Below are 18,870 nucleotides of genomic sequence, written 5' to 3' on the forward strand. Positions count from 1 at the left end.
TTGTGCGTGCCGGGACCTCCCAACATCGCAGGTCCGCACTGATGCGGCGGGGCAATCCCGCGACTTGGGCCAAGCCGCAAATATCCAAAACAGTCAAAGTTGCCCTCGGTGGGAAAGCCCTCACGATCACGTATCCCCATCCAGCCAGGCCAACGCAGCAGTCACCAGCCCTCCAAACAAACACTGTAGCAAGCTCGACGCGTTTCGGAGGTTAATCCTTCTTCTTAGAGCCATTCACAAAGAAAAAGCAGCGACAGCATGATTTGGAACACCTGCTATTTATTGAAAAGAGTCCCGCCTTTAAATGCAGATTCTCCCGCCTGATCTGGCGTGTGCCGCAAGGCACCATGGTTGTTGCAGTCCAAACCAATGAATAAAACCCAAGTGGGTGCTGCCGATGACAATCTGTGAAAATATTAGATCCCCAGTGGGTCAATGTCTATGGGAGCGCCATGCCTGCTGCTTACAAACAATGAGCCTACTGTTAGGCGTTCTCGTCCCTTGTGCGTGCCGGGACCTCCCAACATCGCAGGTCCGCACTGATGCGGCGGGGCAATCCCGCGACTTGGGCCAAGCCGCAAATATCCAAAACAGTCAAAGTTGCCCTCGGTGGGAAAGCCCTCACGATCACGTATCCCCATCCAGCCAGGCCAACGCAGCAGTCACCAGCCCTCCAAACAAACACTGTAGCAAGCTCGACGCGTTTCGGAGGTTAATCCTTCTTCTTAGAGCCATTCACAAAGAAAAAGCAGCGACAGCATGATTTGGAACACCTGCTATTTATTGAAAAGAGTCCCGCCTTTAAATGCAGATTCTCCCGCCTGATCTGGCGTGTGCCGCAAGGCACCATGGTTGTTGCAGTCCAAACCAATGAATAAAACCCAAGTGGGTGCTGCCGATGACAATCTGTGAAAATATTAGATCCCCAGTGGGTCAATGTCTATGGGAGCGCCATGCCTGCTGCTTACAAACAATGAGCCTACTGTTAGGCGTTCTCGTCCCTTGTGCGTGCCGGGACCTCCCAACATCGCAGGTCCGCACTGATGCGGCGGGGCAATCCCGCGACTTGGGCCAAGCCGCAAATATCCAAAACAGTCAAAGTTGCCCTCGGTGGGAAAGCCCTCACGATCACGTATCCCAATCCAGCCAGGCCAACGCAGCAGTCACCAGCCCTCCAAACAAACACTGTAGCAAGCTCGACGCGTTTCGGAGGTTAATCCTTCTTCTTAGAGCCATTCACAAAGAAAAAGCAGCGACAGCATGATTTGGAACACCTGCTATTTATTGAAAAGAGTCCCGCCTTTAAATGCAGATTCTCCCGCCTGATCTGGCGTGTGCCGCAAGGCACCATGGTTGTTGCAGTCCAAACCAATGAATAAAACCCAAGTGGGTGCTGCCGATGACAATCTGTGAAAATATTAGATCCCCAGTGGGTCAATGTCTATGGGAGCGCCATGCCTGCTGCTTACAAACAATGAGCCTACTGTTAGGCGTTCTCGTCCCTTGTGCGTGCCGGGACCTCCCAACATCGCAGGTCCGCACTGATGCGGCGGGGCAATCCCGCGACTTGGGCCAAGCCGCAAATATCCAAAACAGTCAAAGTTGCCCTCGGTGGGAAAGCCCTCACGATCACGTATCCCCATCCAGCCAGGCCAACGCAGCAGTCACCAGCCCTCCAAACAAACACTGTAGCAAGCTCGACGCGTTTCGGAGGTTAATCCTTCTTCTTAGAGCCATTCACAAAGAAAAAGCAGCGACAGCATGATTTGGAACACCTGCTATTTATTGAAAAGAGTCCCGCCTTTAAATGCAGATTCTCCCGCCTGATCTGGCGTGTGCCGCAAGGCACCATGGTTGTTGCAGTCCAAACCAATGAATAAAACCCAAGTGGGTGCTGCCGATGACAATCTGTGAAAATATTAGATCCCCAGTGGGTCAATGTCTATGGGAGCGCCATGCCTGCTGCTTACAAACAATGAGCCTACTGTTAGGCGTTCTCGTCCCTTGTGCGTGCCGGGACCTCCCAACATCGCAGGTCCGCACTGATGCGGCGGGGCAATCCCGCGACTTGGGCCAAGCCGCAAATATCCAAAACAGTCAAAGTTCTTTGTGAATGGCTCTAAGAAGAAGGATTAACCTCCGAAACGCGTCGAGCTTGCTACAGTGTTTGTTTGGAGGGCTGGTGACTGCTGCGTTGGCCTGGCTGGATGGGGATACGTGATCGTGAGGGCTTTCCCACCGAGGGCAACTTTGACTGTTTTGGATATTTGCGGCTTGGCCCAAGTCGCGGGATTGCCCCGCCGCATCAGTGCGGACCTGCGATGTTGGGAGGTCCCGGCACGCACAAGGGACGAGAACGCCTAACAGTAGGCTCATTGTTTGTAAGCAGCAGGCATGGCGCTCCCATAGACATTGACCCACTGGGGATCTAATATTTTCACAGATTGTCATCGGCAGAACCCACTTGGGTTTTATTCATTGGTTTGGACTGCAACAACCATGGTGCCTTGCGGCACACGCCAGATCAGGCGGGAGAATCTGCATTTAAAGGCGGGACTCTTTTCAATAAATAGCAGGTGTTCCAAATCATGCTGTCGCTGCTTTTTCTTTGTGAATGGCTCTAAGAAGAAGGATTAACCTCCGAAACGCGTCGAGCTTGCTACAGTGTTTGTTTGGAGGGCTGGTGACTGCTGCGTTGGCCTGGCTGGATGGGGATACGTGATCGTGAGGGCTTTCCCACCGAGGGCAACTTTGACTGTTTTGGATATTTGCGGCTTGGCCCAAGTCGCGGGATTGCCCCGCCGCATCAGTGCGGACCTGCGATGTTGGGAGGTCCCGGCACGCACAAGGGACGAGAACGCCTAACAGTAGGCTCATTGTTTGTAAGCAGCAGGCATGGCGCTCCCATAGACATTGACCCACTGGGGATCTAATATTTTCACAGATTGTCATCGGCAGCACCCACTTGGGTTTTATTCATTGGTTTGGACTGCAACAACCATGGTGCCTTGCGGCACACGCCAGATCAGGCGGGAGAATCTGCATTTAAAGGCGGGACTCTTTTCAATAAATAGCAGGTGTTCCAAATCATGCTGTCGCTGCTTTTTCTTTGTGAATGGCTCTAAGAAGAAGGATTAACCTCCGAAACGCGTCGAGCTTGCTACAGTGTTTGTTTGGAGGGCTGGTGACTGCTGCGTTGGCCTGGCTGGATGGGGATACGTGATCGTGAGGGCTTTCCCACCGAGGGCAACTTTGACTGTTTTGGATATTTGCGGCTTGGCCCAAGTCGCGGGATTGCCCCGCCGCATCAGTGCGGACCTGCGATGTTGGGAGGTCCCGGCACGCACAAGGGACGAGAACGCCTAACAGTAGGCTCATTGTTTGTAAGCAGCAGGCATGGCGCTCCCATAGACATTGACCCACTGGGGATCTAATATTTTCACAGATTGTCATCGGCAGCACCCACTTGGGTTTTATTCATTGGTTTGGACTGCAACAACCATGGTGCCTTGCGGCACACGCCAGATCAGGCGGGAGAATCTGCATTTAAAGGCGGGACTCTTTTCAATAAATAGCAGGTGTTCCAAATCATGCTGCCGCTGCTTTTTCTTTGTGAATGGCTCTAAGAAGAAGGATTAACCTCCGAAACGCGTCGAGCTTGCTACAGTGTTTGTTTGGAGGGCTGGTGACTGCTGCGTTGGCCTGGCTGGATGGGGATACGTGATCGTGAGGGCTTTCCCACCGAGGGCAACTTTGACTGTTTTGGATATTTGCGGCTTGGCCCAAGTCGCGGGATTGCCCCGCCGCATCAGTGCGGACCTGCGATGTTGGGAGGTCCCGGCACGCACAAGGGACGAGAACGCCTAACAGTAGGCTCATTGTTTGTAAGCAGCAGGCATGGCGCTCCCATAGACATTGACCCACTGGGGATCTAATATTTTCACAGATTGTCATCGGCAGCACCCACTTGGGTTTTATTCATTGGTTTGGACTGCAACAACCATGGTGCCTTGCGGCACACGCCAGATCAGGCGGGAGAATCTGCATTTAAAGGCGGGACTCTTTTCAATAAATAGCAGGTGTTCCAAATCATGCTGTCGCTGCTTTTTCTTTGTGAATGGCTCTAAGAAGAAGGATTAACCTCCGAAACGCGTCGAGCTTGCTACAGTGTTTGTTTGGAGGGCTGGTGACTGCTGCGTTGGCCTGGCTGGATGGGGATACGTGATCGTGAGGGCTTTCCCACCGAGGGCAACTTTGACTGTTTTGGATATTTGCGGCTTGGCCCAAGTCGCGGGATTGCCCCGCCGCATCAGTGCGGACCTGCGATGTTGGGAGGTCCCGGCACGCACAAGGGACGAGAACGCCTAACAGTAGGCTCATTGTTTGTAAGCAGCAGGCATGGCGCTCCCATAGACATTGACCCACTGGGGATCTAATATTTTCACAGATTGTCATCGGCAGCACCCACTTGGGTTTTATTCATTGGTTTGGACTGCAACAACCATGGTGCCTTGCGGCACACGCCAGATCAGGCGGGAGAATCTGCATTTAAAGGCGGGACTCTTTTCAATAAATAGCAGGTGTTCCAAATCATGCTGTCGCTGCTTTTTCTTTGTGAATGGCTCTAAGAAGAAGGATTAACCTCCGAAACGCGTCGAGCTTGCTACAGTGTTTGTTTGGAGGGCTGGTGACTGCTGCGTTGGCCTGGCTGGATGGGGATACGTGATCGTGAGGGCTTTCCCACCGAGGGCAACTTTGACTGTTTTGGATATTTGCGGCTTGGCCCAAGTCGCGGGATTGCCTCGCCGCATCAGTGCGGACCTGCGATGTTGGGAGGTCCCGGCACGCACAAGGGACGAGAACGCCTAACAGTAGGCTCATTGTTTGTAAGCAGCAGGCATGGAGCTCCCATAGACATTGACCCACTGGGGATCTAATATTTTCACAGATTGTCATCGGCAGCACCCACTTGGGTTTTATTCATTGGTTTGGACTGCAACAACCATGGTGCCTTGCGGCACACGCCAGATCAGGCGGGAGAATCTGCATTTAAAGGCGGGACTCTTTTCAATAAATAGCAGGTGTTCCAAATCATGCTGTCGCTGCTTTTTCTTTGTGAATGGCTCTAAGAAGAAGGATTAACCTCCGAAACGCGTCGAGCTTGCTACAGTGTTTGTTTGGAGGGCTGGTGACTGCTGCGTTGGCCTGGCTGGATGGGGATACGTGATCGTGAGGGCTTTCCCACCGAGGGCAACTTTGACTGTTTTGGATATATATATATATATATATATATATATATATATATATATATATATATATATATATATATATATATATATATATATATATATATATATATATATATATATATATATATATATATATATATTCCCTGAAAAAACAAAGGTTTCAGGGGCGTTATAGTTAGGAATTGGCATTTAAAAAAACCTTAGAAATTCACTGAAAAAAAACATAGGTTTCAGGGGTGTTATAGTTAGCTGGACATTTCCCTCGTACAAAACCCTAGAAATTCCCCTGTTATAGTTAGTTCAGCTAACTATACCTCGCGCCCCCGCAATGCACTGCTGATGACGTCACATATTACATCACTCATGACATGGTCAGTGACATCATTGATGACATCACTGATGACATCTCAAATGACATCACTGATGACATCACTGATGACATCATCCATTGAGTATGTGTTTCTGAACAGTTTTATTATGTTTAATATATATAGGGAAAGGCCTGTTGAAAAATAAGTGGGTGTACAAGTGTGTGAATGGATGATTTTCTAGGTGCGTAACTGAGTCTATAAGTGAGTCATTAAATGTATCTTACTGCAGACTAGTGACTAAACTGTGTGAATGTCTGTATGTGTCTGTGCGTTGGTGTATAAGTGGCTGCATGGTTTTGTGAATAGCTATATGAGTGTCTATATGGGTTATTGATTGGTTGTCTGAGTATCTGTATGGGTGCCTGAGTGTTTTTGTGGGTAGGGTGTGTGTGACTCTGTGACTAGATGTGTGAGTGGGTGATTCAGTGGGTGCATGTTTTTAAGAGTGCATCTGTGATGGACTGTATGGTTGGGTGAGTGTATGTATGGGTGTGTTAGTGATTGAATGTATATCTCAGTTGTACATGTGTCAGTAACTACATATGTGAAACGCAGTGTATATGTGTGTAAGAGTATATAACTATCTATATGTGAGAGTGTGTGATTTTGGGAGTGGCTGTATGCGCTATAGTGCAAGGATATCTGTGTCATGTGCTGTTTGTTTTTCTGCAGGAAGACACAGAATTTGTTAGTATTTTTATGAGTAAGTGAACTTGAGTGTTTTTAACTGTATAGGTGAGTAAATTTTACTGTGATTAATTATTTGCATGACTGACTAGATGTGTCAGTACCTCAATGGATGATTGGCGGTGTGTGAGTGTCTATATAGGTGTATAAATGCACAGAGTGACTGTAAGTATGAGTGACTGTACAGGTGAGTGAGTGGAGATGTATGTAGACCTAAAAGTCAATGAGTGGGTGAGTAGTTATTGGTATTGGAGTATCTATGGTTGTCAAAATGGCCGTCTGAAATTTTGAGTCGGTGTATCAAAGGTTATATTAGGGTGTGAGAAGATGTACTAATTTATCACATGGATGACGTCATCAGTGATGTCATCAGTGATGTCATTTGAGATGTCATCAGTGATGTCATGAGTGATGTCACTGACCATGTCATGAGTGATGTAACATGTGACATCATCAGCAGTGCATTGCGGGGGCGCGAGTTATAGTTAGCTGAACTAACTATAACAGGGGAATTTCTAGGGTTTTGTACGAGGGAAATGTCCAGCTAACTATAACACCCCTGAAACCTTTGGTTTTTCAGTGAATGTCTAAGGTTTTTTAAATGCCAATTCCTAACTATAACGCCCCTGAAACCTTTGGTTTTTTCAGTGAATATATATATATATCCAACCACCTCCTTCTTGCGAGAGAGTAGAGGCCACACAGGGGAAAACCTTTGGAAGCACTTTATTGATGTTGTTCTGGCGAATGCATTTCGGCACATATTCTGCTTTCCTCAGCGCCCAAGTGTCCAGGAAGTTTGCAGCAAGATGACTGTAAGTCCTGCCTCCTTCTTAACAAAGTAAGCCCGCTCCGCCCTCAAATGTCCGCTCACCTGTGCTAGTTCACGGTGCTCGTGTAACTACAGAACCCAGAATCCATTGTAATGAAACCAGGTAGGTGGTGCATGGGGGTATACATAACACCGAGTGATTATACAGGGGTGCAGGGTGTCACACAATGCTGTTAAAAACTAAATTTTCCTACTTGATATTTAAACAAAAGTGCCTCCTCGGGTCCCTTCACCACTTCAGCCTCAGATATCAGGAATTCTTACGGCGGGGGCAGCATTGACAGTGCACACCGCCCAACATGGGGTTAATAACCCCACAACCGCCCTGTCTCTTCCCAAAGTCTGAGGCAGGCCCAGGCTAACCAATACCTTGGAACACGAACAAGCTGCCACAGCAGAGCCAGTGAAGTCGGGCCAACTTTATGAAGCGGGGGCCTCTAAATCGCATCCCTGGCCGACGCGAAAACAATATCCAACCACCTCCTTCTTGCGAGAGAGTAGAGGCCACATGGGAAAACCTTTGAAAGCACTTTATTGATGTTGTTCTGGCGAATGCATTTCTGCACATAATTTGACTTCTTCAGCGCCCAAGTGTCCAGGAGGTTTGCAGCAAGATGACTGAAAGTCCTGCCTCCATCTTAACAAAGTAAGTCCGCTTCGCCCCCAAATGTCCGCTCACCTGTTCTAGTTCATGGTGCTCGTGTGAACTACAGAACCCACAATCCATTGTAATGAAACCAAGTAGGTGGTGCATGGGGGTATACATAACACCGAGTGGTTATGCGGGGGTGCAGGGTGTCACACGATGCTGTTAAAAACCAAATTTTCCTGCTTGATATTTAAACGAAAGCACCTCCTCGGGTCCCCTCACCGCTTCAGCCTCAGATATCAGGAATTCTTACGGCGGGGGCAGCATTGACAGTGCACACCGCCCAACATGGGGTTAATAACCCCACAACCGCCCTGTCTCTTCCCAAAGTCTGAGGCAGGCCCAGGCTAACCAATACCTTGGAACACGAACAAGCTGCCACAGCAGAGCCAGTGAAGTCGGGCCAACTTTATGAAGCGGGTGTCTCTAAATCGCATCCCTGGCCGACGCGAAAACAATATCCAACCACCTCCTTCTTGCGAGAGAGTAGAGGCCACATGGGAAAACCTTTGAAAGCACTTTATTGATGTTGTTCTGGCGAATGCATTTCTGCACATAATTTGACTTCTTCAGCGCCCAAGTGTCCAGGAGGTTTGCAGCAAGATGACTGTAAGTCCTGCCTCCATCTTAACAAAGTAAGTCCGCTTCGCCCCCAAATGTCCGCTCACCTGTTCTAGTTCATGGTGCTCGTGTGAACTACAGAACCCACAATCCATTGTAATGAAACCAGGTAGGTGGTGCATGGGGGTATACATAACACCGAGTGGTTATGCGGGGGTGCAGGGTGTCACACGATGCTGTTAAAAACCAAATTTTCCTGCTTGATATTTAAACAAAAGCACCTCCTCGGGTCCCCTCACCGCTTCAGCCTCAGATATCAGGAATTCTTACGGCGGGGGCAGCAGTGACAGTGCACACCGCCCAACATGGGGTTAATAACCCCACAACCGCCCTGCCTCTTCCCAAAGTCCGAGGCGGGCCCAGGCTAACCAATACCTTGGAACACGAACAAGCTGCCAAAGCAGAGCCAGTGAAGTCCGGGACAACTTAATGAATATATATATTCAATAAACCTGAACTGATACAGGACAGGGTACTTTAAAAATAAAAATGTAAACTCATTAAGGAGGAGAAGAAACAATAATCAAAGACTATCTACATTTACAAAGGGCAGGTGTTTGAAACATCAGAATGTAAAGGAAGCAGCAAGATAAACCCTGACAACTTTATTTAGAAGTAGGAAGCATCCTCGTAAGGCGACGAGGAGAAAGTGTATTATTCCTGAATCAGCCAGCGACTTAGTCTAGGGCACGGCTGGCAGGAAGGAGTTCTAGATTCTAGTCTAGAGCACGGCTACAGTTCCAGATTCCAGTCTAGGACACGGGGGATGTCCCAGATTCTAGTTTAGGGCACGGCTAGCAGGAAGGAGTTCCAGATTCTAGTCTAAGGCACAGCAGGATAGGGAACGGTTGGCAGGAAGGAGTTCCAGGTTCTAGTCTAGGGCACGGCTGGCAGGAAGGAGTTCCAGATTCTAGTCTAAAGCAGGCTGGCAGTAATGAATTCAGGATTCCAGTCTAGGACACAGCTGGCAGGAAAGAGTTCAAGATTCTAGCCTAGGGCACGGCTGGCAGGTAAGAGTTCCCGATTCTAGTCTAAGGCACGGCTGGAGTTCCACATTCTAGTCTAGGGCACGGCTGCAGCTCCAGTTTCTAGTCTAGGGCATGGCTGCAGTTCCATATTCTAGTCTAGGGCACGGCTGGAGTCTTAGATTCTAGTCTAGGGTATGGCTGGAGTCCCAGATTCTAGTCTAGGGCACGGCTGCAGTTCCAGATTCTAGTCTAGGGCATGACTGCAGTTCCAGATTCTAATCTAGGGCACAGCTGGAGTCCTAGATTCTAGTCTAGGGCATGGCCGGAGTCCCAGATTCTAGTCTAGGGCACGGCTGGCAGGAAAGAGTTCCAGATTCTAGTCCAGGGCACGGCTGGCAGGAAAGACTTCCAGATTCTAGCCTATGGAATGGCTGGCAAGCAGGAAGGAGTTCCAGGTTCTAATCTAGGGCACAGCTGGAAGGAAGGAGTTCTAGTGCACTGCCTGAGAAGGACTGAGCCTTTGTACAGTGTTTTGTTAAAACTGCTGCTTTTAGGAGAAGTTTATGACCCGAATCCGGTCCACAGACGTGGAGAGCCCCTGGCATCCAAGGAGATGCGCCCTAATCTTATTCCCTTTGCTGAAACTGTTCACTCGCCAAGCATAAACCAGTATAATAGTAAACCAGACTATTAATTTGGGTTTCAGAATACCAAATTCCAGACTTTCATGAGACCAGGTATAGGAATATATTAATAGGCTAATTTACCTTGTGCGTTTATAACTCAACTTAATATTCTGTTCAGCATGAACTTTTGCATTCCATTTTTTATATCTTGTAATCAAATTTTATGTATTGGACACCATATGTGTCTAATCGTCTGCGCCCTTAGGTTCATCCTCATGCTAGACATATTTATTATATTATTAAATAGGAGTTAATTTCCTATAACTATCTTGTGATTAAATACTATTATCCCTTGATATCAGTTTATTGCTAATGTCACGATTTTACATCAACGTTATTGCAATTGCACATTCGTTAATATTGTGATTTATGGGATGACATCGCTGTTGTCTGCATTAATAACTTTGAATAATGTGATAAAATCGTTCAACAGAAAACATATTTAGGCCTCACTAAAGGCTACTTTGTATGTAGTTCATTACTTGAAATAGATTTTCACTGCTCCCAGTTGACTCTCTTTATAGAGCAACTTTGTCTGCTGTTTATTGTGCTCTTGTTTGGTCTCCGTAAACACCACCGCTGTCCTGGTGTGATGAGAGACAATAGAATTCAAGGGCAGGCTGCCATTTATTTATAATCTGTAACTTTAAGGAAACATTGTGTTACCCTTCCTCTATTTTGGAACCAGGCCTTCTGTGTTGCTGTCCAACGCGCGTGGTATAATGGACATATGACTCAGCAATAAAATAAATGCCATAGTTTGGTCTCAAAATATCATTGGGATCGGTGCTTCAACTATAATCTCGTGACCCAATCTCCAACGAGTAGCTCATGAGCTACTGGTAGCTCTTCAGCTGCCTAAAAGTAGCTCTCCTGGGTCCAGTCCAGCCTAATAAATTAGAAGCTTTTGCTTGACCAATTCAATATATGTATACCAAAATTGAAAAATGTGTTTTCAAAACGAGAATGTGTGTATTTTTTGAACTGATAAAAAGAGGGTTGCATTTCCAAAATACTTTCAAAGCTGATAAAAGAGTGATAAACCATGTGGCGCTGGGGAGGTTTATTACTAATATTATGACCTTGGTGCAAGGGGTATTCAAGCTTTGACTGTTATGTCTTACCCATGCAAACGCGTTCCAAATTGATAAAGGCTTTTTTTCACATTACTGCTGGCTACCCTGCCTGATGCAGAGGTGACCACTGGTGTTAATTTTAAATAGGTTGGCCACTAACTATTTTTCTGATGTAATCACAATTATAATACAAATTATATTAGCAGCTCTGGACAATTTTTGTTGATCATAATTAGCTCTCATAACAGAGAAGGTTGGAGACCCCTGGGTTAGAGGCTTACTGCTCCCTGCAGGCCACATAGAGGTCTTGTGATTGGTGCCTCTGGAAAGTGATGGTGCCCTCGGCAGCAGGTACCTACGGATCCCCTGTCACAAGTAAGAGATGACTTCCTCTTCTGCTGATACTAAGCCCCTGCCACAGGTAAGAGATGGCACCCTCTTTGGCAGGTACTGAGCCCTTGTCAAAGGTAAGAGATGGTGCCCTATTCGGCAGGTACTGAGACCATCCAACAACTGAAAAAAATTACAACTTCCAGCAACAGGGGCAGAAACCCTGCTTTGTGCCAGTGTCAGGAAATGTGCATCTTTACCTGCAGTAAGTACTGAACCTGACACGCGTCACTGACAGAGATGCCGCCCCCTGCGGCCCGCCTTGAGCGTATGTCACAAAAGTCACTAGTAAGAAATGGCATCGTTTGTGTCAGATACAGAACCCCATCACAATTTGCACTGGCAAGAAATGGCGTACTTTGCAGCACTTTCAGACCCCTGTCATACATGCCATTCTTAGTAGATGCAGCACTCTGCAGCACGTACTGAGCCCCTGTCACAGATGCCACCAGTAAAAGATTGTGCCTTCTGCAGAAGGTACTGAACCTTTCAAACACTTTTCAGACACTCACCCCCCAGTCACAGATTTGGGATGAATCCATCATCGTTCTTTAGCTCACTTCGCCACCCCAGTTCAGACCCAGCCATATGCAAATCAGTCTTGACCCTGTTCCTCATGGGAACAGTCCAGACGAAACTGCCAAGCCAGGTCTTCCCTGGACCAAAAACAAGCATCCTGGGACTGGTTTTGGGATAATACCCCTCATCAGCCAGGATAGCTTGAATCCAGTGGCAAAGTGAGCAAGGTGTCCAGGTATGGGCATACCCTGCCAACTTAGGGCAAACAAAGCAAACACAAGGAGATGATGGACGGAGTGCTGAAACTTTTCAGACACTCACCCTCAGTCACACATTTGGGTTGAATCCATCATCGTTCTTTAGCTCACTTCACCACCCCAGTTCAGAACCAGACATATGCAAATTAGTCTTGACCCTGTTCCTCATGGGAACAGTCCAGCCCAAACTGCCAAGCCAGGTCTTCCCAGGACCGGAAACAAGCATGATGGGACAGGATACAGAGTAACACCCCTCATAAACCAAGATAGCTTGAATCCAGTGGCAAAGTGAGCAAGGGACCCACATCTGGGCACACCCTGCCAACTTAGTGCGAACAAAGCAAACACAAGGAGATGATGGACAGAGGGCTGAAACTTTTCAGACACTCACCCCCAGTCAAGGATCTGGGTTGAATCCATCATCGTTCCTCAGCTCACTTTGCCAACTCAGTTCAGACCCAGCTGTATCCAAATCAGTCTTGACCCTGTTCCTCAGTCCAGCCCAAACTGCCAAGGGAGGTCTTCCCTGGACCGGAAACTAGCATCCTGGGACCAGTTTCGGGGTAACACCCCTCATCAGCCAGGCTAGCTTGAATCCAGTTACAAAGTGAGCAAGAGAGCCACGTCTGGGCATACCCTGCCAACTTAGGGCTAACTAAGCAAACATAAGGAGATGATAGACAGAGCGCTGAGACTTTTCAGACACTAACCACCAGTCACAGATCTGGGTTGAATCCATCATCTTTCTTTAGCTCACTTCACACCCCAGTTCAGACCCAGCCATGTGCAAATAAGTCTTGACCCTGTTCCTCATGGGAACAGTCCAGCCCTAACTGCCAAGCCAGGACTTTCCTGGACTGGAAACAAGCATCCTGGGACTGGTTTTAGGGTAAAACCCCTCATCAGCCAGGCTAACTTGAATCTAGTGGCAAAGTGAGCAAAGGGACCCACATGTGAGCATACCTTGCCAACTTAGGGCAAACAAAGCAAACACAAGGAGATGATGGAAGGGGTGCTGAAACTTTTCAGACACTCACCCCCAGTCACAGATCTGGGTTGACGCCATCATCATTCTTTAGCTCACTTTGCCACCCCAGTTCAGACCCAGCCATATGAAAATCAGTCTTGACCCTGTTCCTTATGGGAACAGTCCAGCCCAAACTGCCAAGCCAGGTCTTCCCTGGACAGGAAACAAGCATCCTGGGACCGGATTCGAGGTAACATCCCTCATCAACCAGGCTAGCTTGAATCCAGTGGCAAAGTGAGCAAGGGACCCATGTCTGGGCACACCCTGGCAACTTAGTGCGAACAAAGCAAACACCAGGAGATGATGGACCGAGCGCTGAAACTTTTCAGACACTCACCCCCAGTCACAGATCTGGGTTGAATCCATAATTGTTCTTTAGCTCATTTCACCACCCCAGTTCTGACCCAGCCATATGCAAATTAGTCTTGACCCTGTTCCTCATGGGAACAGTCCAGCCCGAACTGCCAAGCCAGGTCTTCCCTGGACTGAAAAAAAAACCATCCTGGGACCGGTTTTGGGGTAACAGCCCTCATCAGCCAGGCTAGCTTGAATCCAGTGGCAAAGTGAGCAAGTGACCCACATATGGGAATACTCAGAAAACTTAAGGCGAACAAAGCTAACACAGGGAGATGATGCACGAGGCGCTCGTACTTTTCAGTCACACACCCCAAGTCACAGGTCTGGGCTGAACCCTTAGCACACTTTTCACTGGTAAGCAATAACGCCCTCTGCAGCAGGTTCAGACCCTTGTCACACGTGCCTGAGTGCATGCCATGGATGTCCCTAGAAAGAAGTACAGATATCTGCAGCAGGTACTAAGCCCTTGTAATCAATATCACTAGTGGGAGATTCAGCCCTCTGCAGCAGGTACCGAGCCTGTGTCATTGATGTCACTAGTGGGAGATTCAGCCCTCTGCAGCAGGTACTGAGCCTGTGCCATCGATGTCACTAGTGAGAGATTCAGCCCTCTGCAGCAGGTACTAAGCCCCTGTCATCGATGTCACTAGTGAGAGATTCAGCCCTCTGCAGCAGGTACAAGTCCCTGTCATCGATGTCACTAGTGAGAGATTCAGGCCTCTGCAGCAGGTACTGAGCCTGTGTCATCGATGCCACTAGTGGGAGATTCAGCCCTCTGCAGCAGGTACTGGGCCTGTGCCATCGATGTCACTAGTGAGAGATTCAGCCCTCTGCAGCAGGTACTAAGCCCCTGTCATCGATGTCACTAGTGAGAGATTCAGCCCTCTGCAGCAGGTACAAGTCCCTGTCATCGATGTCACTAGTGAGAGATTCAGGCCTCTGCAGCAGGTACTGAGCCTGTGTCATCGATGCCACTAGTGGGAGATTCAGCCCTCTGCAGCAGGTACTGGGCCTGTGTCATCGATGTCACTAGTGGGAGATTCAGCCCTCTGCAGCAGGTACTGAGCCTGTGTCATCGATGTCACTAGTGGGAGATTCAGCCCTCTGCAGCAGGTACTAAGCCCCTGTCATCAATGTCACTAGTGGGAGATTCAGCCCTCTGCAGCAGGTACTAAGTCCCTGTCATCGATGTCACTAGTGGGAGATTCAGGCCTCTGCAGCAGGTACTGAGCCTGTGTCATCGATGTCACTAGTGGGAGATTCAGCCCTCTGCAGCAGGTACTAAGCCCCTGTCATCAATGTCACTAGTGAGAGATTCAGCCCTCTGCAGCAGGTACTGAGCCTGTGTCATCAATGTCAGTAGCGGAAGATTCAGTCCTCCACAGCAGGTTCTGAGCTCCAGTCATCAATTATCACTAGTGAGAGATGCAGCACCCTACAGCAGGTACTGAGCCCCTGTCATCTGTCAGCAATGTCACTAGTGAGAGACGCAGCCCCCTGCAGCAGGTACTGAGCCCCTGGCATCTGTCATCGATGTCACTAGTGAGAGATGCAGCCCTCTCCAGCAGGAACTGAGCCCCTGTCATTGTGTCACTAGTGAGAGATGCAGCCCTCTCCAGCAGGTACTGAACCCCTGTCATCGATGTCACTAGTGGGATATGCAGCCCTCTGCAGCATGTACTGAGCCCCTGTCATTGATGTCTCTAGTGAGAAACGCAGTACCCTGCAGCAGGTCATGAGCTCCTGTCATCTGTCATTGATGTCACTAGTGAGAAATGCAGTACCCTGCAGCAGGTCATGAGCTCCTGTCATCTGTCATTGATGTCACTAGTGAGAAATGCAGCCCTCTCCAGCAGGTTCTTAGCCCCTGTCATCGATGTCACTAGTGATACAGCCCTCTGCAGCAGGTACTGAGCCCCTGTCATCTGTCAGCAATGTCACTAGTGAGAGATGCAGCCCTCTGCAGCAGGTACTGAGCCCACGTCATCCTGTCACTAGTGAGAGACGCAGCACCCTGCAGCAGGTACTGAGCCCCTGTCATCTGTCATCGATGTCACTAGTGATACAGCCCTCTGCAGCAGGTACTGAGCCCCTGTCATCTGTCAGCAATGTCACTAGTGAGAGATGCAGCCCGCTCCAGCAGGTACTGAGCCCCTGTCATCTGTCAACAATGTCACTAGTGAGAGATGCAGCCCTCTGCAGCAGGTACTGAGCCCACGTCATCCTGTCACTAGTGAGAGACGCAGCACCCTGCAGCAGGTACTGAGCCCCTGTCATCTGTTATCGATGTCACTAGTGAGAAATGTAACCCTCTCTAGCAGGTAGTGAGACCCTGTCATCAATGTCACTAATGAGAGATACATCCCTTTTCACCAGGTACTGAGCCCCTGTCCTTGATGTCGCTAGTAAGAGATGATGTCCTCAGCAGCAAGTACTGAGCCCCTATCACACTTGTCACTGGTAAGAGACGCCCCCCGCAGGTACAGAGACCCTGTGAGACACATCACTGGATACAGGTAGCACCCCTGCCTGCCTGTACCAGGTACACAGCCCCTGCCACACTTGTCACTGGTAAGAGACGCCCCCCGCAGGTACAGAGACCCTGTGAGACACATCACTGGATACAGGTAGCACCCCTGCCTGCCTGTACCAGGTACACAGCCCCTGCCACACTTGTCACTGGTAAGAGACGGCGCCCTCTGCACCAGGTACTGAGTCTCAGTCAGAAAAGCCACTGCTAAGAGGTCAACACCCCCTGCCCCTCCCCCCACCACCCCCCAAGCAGGTAAATATCCCCAATCACAGATGTAACTATTGAGGGATGAACGCCTATCCCTGTCACAGTTGGCACTGGAGAGAGTTGAACACCCTGACCCGAGGCAGGTACAAAGCCCCGGTCCCACATGTCACTGGTAAGAGACGCCCCCCCCCCCCCCCCCCCGCTGCAGCAGGTACAGAGACCCCGTTACAAATAGCACTGAATACAGGTAACACCCCTGCCTGACTGTACCAGGTACAGAGTCCCTGTCACATATGCCACGGGTAAGAGATGCCCACCGCCATCTGCACCAGGTACTATACCCCTGTCACAGAAGGTACTGGAGAGAGGGTAGACACCTCCCTGAAGCGGTTAGGGTGCCCCAGTCCCGCATGTCACTGGGAAGAGACGCAGCCCTCCGAAGCAGGTACAGAGTCCCTGTCACATATGCCACGGGGAAGAGATGACCACCGCCCTCTCCAGCAGGCACTATACCCGTCTCACAGCTGGCACTGGAGGGAGGGTACGCCCGTCCGTGAAGCAGGTACAGAGCCCCTGTCGCAGATGTCAGTGTTGAGGGAAGAGCACCTCCCACGGCAGAAGGCACTGGACCGGTTCTGGAGTCCGGTGAGCCGTGCACTGACAGCATCTTCGTGGTCGCTTACCTGGAAGGGGGAAGCACCTCAGATGTCAGCCAGAAGGAGAAGAGAAGCAGACAGGTGCAGACGAGGATGAGGAGGGTGAACACCTTCATCCCTCGCGTCTCCATGCCTCCGGGCTGCCTGGGAGGCCTCTCAGAGCCCGGGTTGTAGGAGAAAGCAGCCGTGAGTGTGGCGGCCGGAGCGGCGCGCGCCGTGTTTGCCACCGACCTCCATCTACCACTGCTCCCTCCTCTCCATCACTTCCTCTCCTGCCCCGCCCCCACCCCCGCCAGGAGTCCGCTCCCCGTCTGGGTCTGTCTGTGATGAGGAGGCAGTCTGAGCACGCCCCCGGGCCCCGACAGCCCCGGTTTTTACCGCTCGGTAACTCCTTCTGTCTGGATACCGCCCCTCCTCCTGACACCGACGGGGACACTCCGCACCCCCCTTCCTCCGTCACCAGCACATCTGGTCTATACTCACAAATTGTCCTCTGTCGAGGACGGAGGGGGGCTTCAGTTAGGTGGGATATGAGTTGTATGTAAGCAAGATGTAAAACAAATGTGTGTCCTTGTCATCTAACATAGTTACTACCACCGAGGTTTTGTCTAACGGTGATTTCCACTTCAAGGCGCTGCGCTCATTACCTCAGCTGAACTCTGGGGCTCCCGTAGTCTTTAGACGAGGCCCCGAGTTGATTACAGCAAACAGGGGATTTCATATTTGGGTTGCGCAATGATGCCTGAGTACACGACAGATGTGCGCCAAAACATGCCGCTACTTAGGACTCTATAATGTAGGTCGATGCGAGCGTGGGGGGCGTGGTCCTGAAGCAGAGGTGGTATCCTGCTGCCAGCCTCGCCGCTTCTCCTTTCCCTGGAGAGAGGAGGGGGCCCCTCCGTACAGCACTAAAACGGCGCCTCTGCCTTATCTCGGCGCAGCTTCCCCCTGTTAGGCTCCCGCCCTTCACTCCCCCATCGGAAGAGCATTATCGACTGTCTGCCACAGGCCCTGTGATCAGCGTGACCGATGGCAGTCATATTTACATTAAACGCCGCCGAAAACCTCCCCTGGAGCTTTCGAGCTACAGTGTCAAATTAACTGCTTCCAAAACGCCCCTCATCTCCCAGCCCCAGGTGGCTCGTGCGGAAGTGCCTGCTTGAAGCTTTACAATGCACGATCGCTTTCCCAGTACCTTGCTTTTATCTGCTGCATACTGACCGCAGGAATACTGCAGGCACCGACTCGGAGGGCTGAGTAGACATGCCTACAGCTTTAAGTTGTTTCCTTTGAACCCAGAAGGAAAAACCCAACAGGAATTTATAGTGCATGAAATTGAAAAAGAATCCCGTGCTCATATGACCCACAAATATGGAAAGAGAGATGTGATTTGGTATGTAGAGAGGACGGACGGAGCTGGATTTAAGAACACATTTTAATCTACTAAAAATAACCGCGTGTCTGCATATTGTATCACATGGGTAATATAGTTGCTACAAATATCTGTTTGTAATTTCAGGGCATGGTTTTGCGCGATGCTGAAATAGCTCAGTGGGTTAACTTGCCTGTTGTAGAAAATTGCGTGTAACCTGAAGGCCACAGTTCTGTGTAAGTTAGACCCCTGGGCAAATGCATTTGTTTCTGAGATCCCTATGTGTGTGAACAGCTGCATGTAGTATCACAACAATTTTACTCCAACTGACCTTCAGAAGTGGTCTGATATCTAAATGTATAGATGGAATACTATGATGAAGTTATTGTGGGGGGGTATGTCTACTTCACCAA

General features: G+C 49.5%; 1 protein-coding gene across 1 annotated transcript in view; it reads right to left on the minus strand.

The window, feature by feature from the left end:
- The window catches only part of ST8SIA6 (ST8 alpha-N-acetyl-neuraminide alpha-2,8-sialyltransferase 6), a 375,988-nt gene extending 358,629 nt beyond the window's left edge, over positions 1–17,359 (minus strand). Inside the window, exon 1 of the mRNA XM_085631516.1 lies at positions 17,113–17,359. Coding sequence (XP_085487642.1) covers positions 17,113–17,216 — 104 coding nt within the window. The 5' untranslated portion in view covers positions 17,217–17,359. The remainder of the gene's footprint in view (positions 1–17,112) is intronic.
- Positions 17,360–18,870: the final 1,511 nt, after the last annotated feature.

Source organism: Triturus cristatus, chromosome 10 (assembly GCF_964204655.1).
Source record: "Triturus cristatus chromosome 10, aTriCri1.1, whole genome shotgun sequence".
In the NCBI taxonomy this organism is placed as follows: domain Eukaryota; kingdom Metazoa; phylum Chordata; class Amphibia; order Caudata; family Salamandridae; genus Triturus; species Triturus cristatus.